At 44.7% G+C, this 10,157-nt stretch overlaps 2 protein-coding genes across 5 annotated transcripts in view; both read right to left on the bottom strand.

Annotated features, from left to right (window-relative positions):
• Positions 1-10,157, bottom strand: part of HS6ST2 (heparan sulfate 6-O-sulfotransferase 2) — a 280,921-nt gene that overhangs the window by 145,882 nt on the left and 124,882 nt on the right. The window lies entirely within an intron of this gene.
• LOC132007627 (cytochrome c oxidase subunit 7C, mitochondrial-like) lies at positions 2,425-2,628 on the bottom strand. Its single transcript, XM_059385894.1, has one exon. It carries the CDS (start codon positions 2,626-2,628, stop codon positions 2,425-2,427), a length of 204 nt encoding a protein of 67 aa, XP_059241877.1.

The following is a 10,157-nucleotide window of genomic DNA, read 5'->3' as shown; positions in this document are numbered from 1 at the left end:
TCAATGTCTGATATAAACCTCTTTCAGTTATGCTTTTCAATTTTAAGCTGCATTTGAGTCTTTTCAACTTAATTGAGGCAGAAGAAAATGATTAAATGTTGTATCAAAAGCAAGCATTCCCGTGCAGCTCTCAACATCACACCCAGAGAGCCCCTGCACCGCGACTCCATCGTACAAGACTTCAGGATGATGCTGAGGCCCATGTGTGGCCCTCGGAAGTGTTCAGAAGACAGAAGTATAGAGAACTGAAGCATGAAATTGCTTCGAAATGATGAAGCAAAGAAGTGTTTTTCTTCCCAATCAAATCTTCTCTGAAAATCCTGACAGCAGGTTTACTCAACGCCCTTGAGATCCACTCCGTAGCATTGTTTTTCATACCTTGGTCTCCTGTTCAGCACATCACCCTCTAATGCCAGCCTTTAAATCACTTACAAAGAGCCACATTAACAGGGCCGGACACTTGGAGGATGGCTTCGGAAGTGAGCACGGAATTGAAATGAAGGGGTAGAGACAGCTCTGCCAGCTCTGAACCACTCACTCACTGTCCAATTGGCAATGCCAAGTTGGAGGGACTGTTCTGGGCAGCCCAGCCCCAGTGATGGGGGGAAGGTTGGCTTGAACCCCTCCCAGAGGTAGAACCATTCAAAAAGAGACAGGGAGAGCGAAGAGTTTGTTTTCTTACTCGTGGTCACTGTGGGACTGTAATGTTATCTGGGCCATCGATGCTCCAGAGAGGGGGCACCAGAGAGTTCTGGTTAGCACAGGAGAAAAGTCAGTGAACTGGGAGCCAGGAGACCTGGGTTCCATTCCTGGAACTGCACCCAGACGTCTAGAAATACAGATCAGTGATTATGCCCAAGGTCTATGGCAAGACTTCTGAGCTGTGTGACCAGAGGCAAGTTGCCGAACCTCTCTGGGCCTCAGTCAGTTCCTCATCTGTAAGATGGAATGACAATGGTTTCTACTTTTCGGCGTCATTCTGAGGATTCAGTGAGTTAAAACAAACCCTTAGAACAGTGACCAGCATATGGGCATCACTCTGTAAAGTTTAACTCTCGGTAATGGTTTTAGCTGCAAAACGAAAGCCGTCCTAAATGATTCTTAAGTCAAAGACTGTGCTTTGTTTATGTCATGTAGAACCTCTGTCAGATGTCGAAGTGGAAACAGCAGCAGGAGTTGAGAATGTCCTGGGCCAGTCTGCTTGCTTTTCCAGCAAAATCCTGGATTTGTGGCATAACTGGGGAATGAGTCACTGTGGTTAACCAAGTTTTCCAGATTACAAAGGTTTAGGACTTCAGACTTTCTCAGGAGTCACCAGCTGTCCCCCATCCACCCCGGCTAGCTGATTCTCCGCCCTGCAGCCCCGCCTTCCTCACAGCTGCGCCTTAATCTTTATCATTCTCTTCTTCACTCTCTTGGCTTCCTGCCTGTCTTTCCCGCTGATACTTTTCTTACTCCCTTTGCCTTCCCTTTTTGGAGTCACATATTGCCTCTACCCGGACCCTCTCCCGAGCCTGGCTCGTCCCTACGAGGCGCTCATCACCAGAGCGCTCATCACCACTGAAATGACGCTCTCGGAAGTATTTCTGAGAATTCTGAGATTTTCTGAGAAATTCTGAGAATTTCTGAATGGATGATATTTACTCATCTGTTTGTTCATTCATACATTCATTCATTCAATCCATCCTGTCAATCATCCAAGGCATTCTTTCCTTTTTGGTCATAAAACTAATTATAGGGCACCCTGCATAATCTCTGGAGTCAATATTTGGCTCTTTTTCATGCTGTTAGCAGAATCATTCTTTGCAGCCACAAATGAATTAAGAAAGTAGACACAGATCTCTAAAAATACCACCACTTTGGGTACCCAAGGGCTTTGAACGAGTGGCTGAGAATAAACTTCATAATGTATAATTGATTTTTTTTTAATTTGGTTGAATATTTTTTTTTAAACCCTCTTCAAAGCAGATCTTACGCTAAGATACATTTAAGTGCAAAGACAGCGGAATGGTGACTACCACTTGTCATTATCTAAGCATTTTTGGTAATCTATTCAGGGAACCACATTAGGGAAATGGAGGGTTTTTGTTGTTGTTGTTGTTGTTGTTGTTTTAAGGATTCATATAGTAAGTTTAGATCCAGAGTTAGATCCAGGGGCACCTGGGTGGCTCAGTGAGTTAAAGCCTCTGCCTTTGGCTCAGGTCATGATCCCAGGGTCCTGGGATTGAGCCCCGCATCTGGTTTTCTGTTCAGCAGGGAGCCTGCTTCCCCTCCTCTCTCTCTCTCTCTCTCTCTCTGCCTGCCTCTCTGCCTATTTGTGATCTCTGTCAAACAAATAAAAATTTTTTAAAAAGAGTTAGATCCATTTTTAAAAGAGACTGCACCTCTTAAAATGTTCCTTTTCACATCTGTTTTATGGATTAATTAAAACATCCTTCTTTTTTTAAGCTGTTGGTGTCTTATTATTAAAAAAGGTGCAGCGAATCCAAATCCAAAGTACATGGTCACCATAATTAGTAACCACCACTTGTTTTCCAGTGAAAATGGCCTGTTCTTCCCTGGGCCCTCCTCATAGTGGCTCCTACAGGGCACAAAGGTTGTGAACCTTGGGATGCTCTGTCCCAGCATGGCGCTAACTGGAAGTTCTGTGAAGGGCTGGAAGGTGCAGAGACCCAAGATGGAAGAAAGCAGGAAAAATGTTCTAAGTAGACCATGGTCTCTTATGACAAAAGCTTTTGTTTCCACCATCATTTTAAATACTTCATACCACCGTCAGTCTTTATTGAATAAATATTTTAGTTGAATTAAGGGCATATTGGCTTTCCAGCATGGGCCTTTAGCAACTTATTCATAATTTCAACTGTAATATAATCTTCCTAGAAATATGTGTTCATTGATAAGATTTTAACAAAAGGTACTTATATTCATCAACGATGGTTAGGAATCACTATCCAATTTATAAGAATATTTTCTCTTACAGGTGTCCAAATACTATTTCCTCCCTTTGGACTGCTTGCCTTTCAAGTCAGAAAGCAGAAGTAGCTTGGGGATCGAACAGCAAGAAAAGTCTTTCTTTTCCTTTCTTTAAGTACACAGGAAAAGGAGCTAGTGAGTGGAGTGCACAGCTCGATTCTCAAGTTTGTCATGCTAAACCAGGGTTAAAAATTCTACCCCCCCTTTCTTATGAAAGTTATAATTTCCTGTATGAATCATTAAAAAAAGTTCTGTAGAAGCTTTCATTAATAAAATCTCTGCACTCTTGTGGAAGAAAAATCTCCAGGTTACTTAGATCTTACAAGGAAGTGACCTGATCTGGGCTTGGCAAGGCCCCAGGAAAACAGGAGAATGGGAATAATTGGGTGCCAATTGTGACAGGAGAGTGCCTACCCAAGTGGGAGCAGTGGTTCTATGTAGACACCACTTGAATCTCAAAGTCTTTGTCTCCCCTCTTCCACCACGGCATCCATTCTCTTCCAGAGTGTTTTTTTGTTCTGGATAATAGAACTAAAGCTGGGGGAGAAGCAAGCTGGACCATGAAGAACCAGGAGATCCTACAATCTAGCAGTGGGGTCAGGAATCTGAACTGGGACTCCCAAGCTTCTGAATGGGGAGGGCACACAAAAACCATTGGAGAGAAACTTTTGTTGGTAACAGCTTTATGGAGATATGATACCACCTATATACCACACCATGCACCCATTCAAAGTGAACAAGCCAATGTTTTTAGTGTATTCACACAGTTGCACAACTATAGCCACAGTCAATTTTGGAACATTTTCAACACCCCAAAAGGAAACTACATCTTCTCTAGCTGATCAACCAATCTCCCTCCTTCCCCTATCATCTGGTAACTGCTGATTGGCTTCCTATGTGCATGAATTTGCCTATTCTAGACATTTCATATACATGACATCATAGAATATGTGGGCTTTTGTGTCTGCCTTGTTTCTGGTATCATGTCTTCTAGGTTCATCCATGCTGTAGCATGGACCAGTCCTTCATTCTTTTTCTTACCGATGAAATCATACACCATTGTGTGGAGGTGTGTACCTCGGTTGTTTATCCGCTCGTCAGCTGAAGAACTTTTGGGTTGTTTGCACCCTTGGGCTGATATTTGTTTTCATGGTATAGATACTGACTTCTCAATCAGGACCCAAAATCATGTCTACAACAACTCCAAGAGAATCCCTGTAAATCTCCAACTTAACTCTCTCCACATGCCCTATGCTAGACGTTGGTCTTCCAGGCAAGAATTGCACATGACTGAGTATTCAGAGAGAGTTTGAGATTGAAATTGTGTGTGTATGTTTATGTGTGTGTGTGTGTGTGTGTGAGAGAGAGAGAGAGAGAGAGAGAGAGAGAGATGAGAGAGTGAGATGGGGGAGAGAGAGTTTCCTTCGATAACAGCCCCATCTTCTTTCTTTATCTCGGCAGGTCTGCTAGGGAATTGATCAGAAGTTTCTGTTTAGTAGGAAAAGGCTTTAACCTAAATATTTACATAGGGACATTTGGCTTGACTTCTATCTTGGTCCTCTTAGATTTTTTGACATATCGTACCCCAAAACATGGAATATAGATGTTAAATCACACACCTTTAGAGTCAGTGTGAAAACGTTTGATGTTTGACAATTCAACTTTTCTCAGAGCAAGTCAGTATGTTGCCAACAGTATGCCAAGGAAGGGACCTGAGAGAAAGCTAGCAAAAAGCAATCTAAATCCGACTTTGTTCACGTTAACTTATTCCTTTTGGAATTTCAACTACTTAATTATAATCCTGGAATTGTGTTTGATTCATTTTTGACAAGACCATATGTGCCTGTGTTGCCAGATTCTAGTAAAATAGATATTCCGTGCCATGTTTCAACACTGTGCCATTTGTAAAATTAGCAATTTCAAGGAAGCAAAAGGCTACTTGCCATTTTGCTGGATCAGCACCTCATTTGATCTGCTTGCATATGCTGTGAGTAGAAGTAAAGAACGCACGATTTTGTCTCTAGATAAATAAATTTGAATGCAAAATAGATGCAAAGCTGTGTCTTGAGAGACAGAGTTCATTTACATCTCAAACTAGCTCTCAGATCAGAAACGTGGCGCTTGGGCTTCCTTCTGCTCTGGAAATGTGCTTTAAAGACGAGGAAGCTTGCCCACCAAGGGAGGAAGGCAGCACCCACTGCCTCTCATTAAAAAGACAATGTCAGGGAGGACTGGGTGGCTCAATGGGTTAGGCATCCGCCTTCAGCTCAGGCCATAATCTTAAGGTCCTGGGATAGAGCCCCACATAGACTCTTTGCTCAGTGGGGAGCATGCTTCTCCCTGTCTCCGTTTGCCTGTAGCTTCCCCTGCTAGTGTGCTGCTCTCTCTCTCTCTCTCTCTCTCTCTCTCTCTCTCTGTGTGTCAAATAAATTTAAAAAAAATTTTTTTAAATAAAGATCAATGTCAGGGCACCTGGGTGGCTCAGTGCGATAAGCCTCTAACTCCTGATTTAGGCTTAAGTCATGATCTCAAGCCCCACATCGGGATCCATGCTCAGTGCAGAGTCTGCTGGAGATTCTCTCTCTTTCCCTCTGCCCCTTCCCCCATCTCTCTCTCTCTCAAATAAATAAATAACATCTTTAAAGGACAATGTCAGTTTTGTGACTATCCTTTCTTAAGCTTCTCATAATCCCCTATATTATGTGGAGCTTTAGGCTTTTGAAATACTTTGACACATATCTCCCCATTTAATCTTTACAATGATCCAGTAATGGGAACATAATGGGAAAGGATAATGATGTTCACCGTATAGATCCAAACACTGCAGTTATGGGACTTGCCCACAGTCCCACACACCTCAGAGATGGTGAAGCTGACCTTGCTGTCCCCTCTTCTGACACTTCGCCCATGATCCCTTCCACTGCCTCCGAAAGAAGTCTCAGTTGGCTATACCCTAAAACCCAGTAGGTGATGGACTTCAGAGAGGACAAAGGGAAAGGAAGCGACACTGGAAGAAATGGAAATCTGTCTTCAGCTCCGCCCCCCTCCTCGCTGGGACCATCCTGTCCTTCTATGCCACTGAGGCTGGGAGGAAGGGGATGCCGATGATGCCTCTCTGTGGGTGTGTCAAAGCCATCTCTTCTATTCTTCTTTCCTCTCCTTTACTGCACCACTGGGGACTGAAGCAGTGTGGACAGATTGAAAACTTTCCTGTGAAGGAGACCCATGTATTCCCATTGCCAGAGCTGCTTGGGCAGACCCAGCTGGCTGCAGAGAAGACACAGTAGACGTGTGCCAAGCCCTGCCCTGGGAGAGGTTGTGATCCGTTGTCAAATTTACGAGTGCCTCCCTCTTCTTGTTGAACTTCCAAATAGTACAGAGCAAGGGCCTGGAAGTCAAGAGAGATGTGGAACTGAGTCTCAGCTCTGGGACTTCCTAGCCATGCAACCTCCATCAACTTAATGTCGAAGTTTCGATTTTCTCATCCAGAAGATGGGGATAATATCTCCCACCTCACACGATCCTTGTCAGAATGACGCGAGAGAAGGTAAGTAAAAGCCATTAGTGTGGTGCCGGGAATGTGGCACTTACTAACCCTTGGCAGATATTATTTTAAATAAACTTGCAATGCTCAATACTTCTTCGGCATGTTCCAGGGAAGGGTGGGGTGGGGTGGACAGACTTGGGTCAAGTGTGAGGTCCAGTACTGAGAATCCTCTCCAAGTTTCCCGTCTGCTAGGCAGATCCTGCCTGCCAACAGACCTGCAAATCACATCTAATTTGTTTCTGTTCTCCTTATGAAAGCTCGTTAACAATAAATATTTCCCATCCCACCTACTGAATTCCTCCTGCCACCTGGATACCATTTTCCCATTTTTAATGCCTGCTCTCCTTAATGGCACCATGGCTTGGCCTAGGGTTTGCTTGAAGTACCCACCATATGTTTTCAGTAAAAGGGGAACGACAATGTGTCCCGATTGTGTTGAAAGTGGCAATCGCACATGGATTGGTAAGTTTCATGGGGAGTACCCTCTGCAGATCTTCCGTTTGTACTTCCGGTGCCCATCACATAAAATGCAATGCTGAAGTTGGAACAGCAGTGCGGCTTTGAAATAAACAAAGGTCAATTCATGAAATAAGCCTTCCCTGAGACATCTTCTTCTGAGGCATCCAGCCAGATGGTCACGATTAAAGTCAATAGGCTTCCCATGACAAGCAGAGCACTGGACTCTGGCAACTGCCTGCAACCATTTGCTCCACGGATGGCAAGAAGGCTACAGATACCGGCCTGGCCCACAAAGCCAAGGCAACAGACTTATTCAGGTCCCGGCAAGGGAAAAGAGATGCAAGGACTCCTTGGAGTCAATTACATCCCATGTTTTCCGTGGGGGGTGAGGCTCTGGCAAGCCTTTTTATTCCTTGGCAGGCTACATTAAGGAACTGAGAGTTTCCCATAAACCCAAACTGCTAAAATCACAAAAAGGAGAGGAAACCAGGGCAGAGATGGGAACGGGGTGGGTTTGTAGCTAAAGTGCATTATGTTCTTTGAGCCAGAAGACTTTAGGATGCCCTGAGTAGCCCACCTGCCTGTCCTTAAGGAGTGGATTCTGGGAAGGTAAATGCATCGTGACTGAAAGAGGATATAGGGCTGAATTCAAAAGAATAAAAGCAACTCCAGTTCCCAAAAGTCTGTGGTCCACCAATGCTACAAAGACACAAAAAGTCAATCTGTCTTGTCCTCCCTCCTTGATTGCCATGGGTACTGCGGGGATGCAGAGGACTACGCAATCGATGGAAAAAAGTAAGTTAACCTCAGAGCAAAGTCCCACGGATGGAAGTCGTAATACCAAGCTCCCCACCCCACCCTTCCGCTTTTTCCAAGTCAGAGGAAAACCGAAGCCTTCAGACTGCCTAACTGCGGACTGATTACCTTACCACCCTGTGGAAGGTGCTTGCCAAGAACACCAGCACCATTAGAATTCTGGGCTCCTTCCCCTGTCTGCAACTTGACAAGGAGAATGGAATTCCATCTAATAGCTTAACTGTGTAAAAAAGTACAGCCGTCATTCGTGAGACGCGAGTGAAAAATAGGCGTCTCTTCTTTTTCTCCAGTACGGCAGGGGAGTATGTTCACGTGTGTGTGCACAGGACCACACGTGTGCATGAGTTAAGAGAGGGTGGGGGATGGAACAAAAGAGGCAAGCCCTCATTCATTCCTCCACAAGGCTGATCCCAGGGGGTTGGGAAAAGCAGACACTAGAAGCCCTATTCACGAAGGGAGGGCTGCTTTCCCTGCAGTTCATCCCCAAGGCTGGATGCTCCTGGGAAGGCACTTTAGTGACCTGAGATTCTCATCCACCACCCATTCTCCTGACCAGGAAACTGAGGTCTGGACAGAAACGGGGACCTGCTAGGGGGACTCAGCAGCAGAGTCAACAGGGACCTGTGCCTTCCTCTTTGCAAGTAACTGTTCCCCATTGCCAGGCTGCCTCTCTGTAGTTTGTGATTTTTAGCATTTTGCTTTCCTTTATGTTTTTGAAGATGCAGTTGTTTGTGTGTTACTGATTCAGGCTTTGCCTCACACTGATGTATTCTGGTATTGTCCAATCCATGCTACTTTATAAAAGGATCCCCTGAAGCATGTCAAAACATATAGTTAGTTATTTTAAAGGGAAAAATGGTTCAGTAAATCTCTACAGAATACATCATGTGAGTTAGCATAATAAAAAATTGATTGTGTTAAAATAAAATCGTTTTCGAAGACAAGCATTTGGCCGGAGGCTGAATGTCAAGTCCAAGGTGGACAGGCCTCCAGATCTGCTAACAGGGCTGCCACTGTCCAGTCACTGCTCTGAGCACCCTCACCCCCAAAGCACTCAGGGAACAGAGCTGCAGATCTTCATGCTGGCACTTTTCCAAGGACTTTGTAATTCCTGGCTTACTTCTGTTATCCCCCAGCTGACTATGACCTCCTCAAGGATGAGAATTCCTTCGTCTTTATGCCCCCAACACTCTAGCAAGGGACCTGACTCAGGAAGCATTCAGCAAATGTTGGTTAAATAAATTATTAGGGCAGGGGCACAGGGTTGGCTCATTCGGTTAGGTGTCTGCCTTCAGCTCAGATCATGATCTTGGGGTCCTGGGATCAAGCCCAACATCTGGCTCCCTGCTCAGGTGGGGAGTCGCCTTTCCCTCTCCCTCTGCCTCTCCCTGCCCACCACCTCCCGCCACTGGCTCATGCTCCTTCACTCTCTTTCTCTCCCTCTCTCTAATGACTAAATAAAATCTATAAATAAATAAATAAATACATACATACATAAATACATAAATAAATGCTATTGCTCAACTTCTCTTGTGAAGACCTTAAAGGTTACGCTGATCTCCTTACCTGCCAGCAAAGGTTGAAATGAAAGGTGTAATAAAGATGAACGTAAGATGGGGCTTGAGAGAGAACCTATTCTCAAGAATCCAGAAGATGCCAGAATGGTGTTCCAGAATGTCTCACTGCTACCATCCCCTATGCCTGCCTCAACCTCCATGCCCCCAGCCTGCCTTGTGGTGCAGGAGAATTCCACCCCACCAGGGTCTGTGATCACAGGCTCCAGAGGAACTACACAGCCGGCCCCATCACCAGAAACATCCCAATGCCACAGACGGAAAGGCCACAAGAACTCGGTTGCTTTCTGAATACTGTTCCTCCCTCCTGTGTCTGGTGTTTCGAAGGACAAACCCACAGAGAAGTGAACTCACGGGGAAAAAACCCACCCTGTGGTTACCAACATTCTCCCATTTTCCTGCTCTGCCCCATTTGCAATGTACTCATTCTACCTCCCTTCCCTTGAGCTGGATTCATCTGCTATTCTGATTAGTTTCACTGCCTTGAAAATTGAATATTGATTATGAGATAAAGTATCGAAAGAAATAGTAACATTTTTGAGTCGAAAAAGGGGCTCGTCTACCCTATGACCCAGCGATTGCACTACTGGGTATATATCCTAAAGATACAAATGTGGTTTTCCGAAGGGGCATGTGCACCCAAATGTTTATGGCAGCAAAGTCCACAATAGCCAAACTATGGAAAGAACCTAGATATTCATCAACAGATGAATGGATAAAGAAGAAGTGATACACACACACACACACACACACACACACACACACACACACACACAATGGAATACTAA

Source organism: Mustela nigripes, chromosome X, assembly GCF_022355385.1.
Source record: "Mustela nigripes isolate SB6536 chromosome X, MUSNIG.SB6536, whole genome shotgun sequence".
NCBI lineage: Eukaryota > Metazoa > Chordata > Mammalia > Carnivora > Mustelidae > Mustela > Mustela nigripes.
The sequence above is the reverse complement of the archived record's forward strand: the minus strand, read 5'-3'. Positions and strand labels throughout refer to the sequence as shown.

Coding starts and splice junctions, on each gene's coding strand:
- LOC132007627 (XM_059385894.1), bottom strand. CDS start 2,628: ATGCTGGGACAGAGCATCCCAAGGTTCACAACCTTTGTGCCCTGTAGG.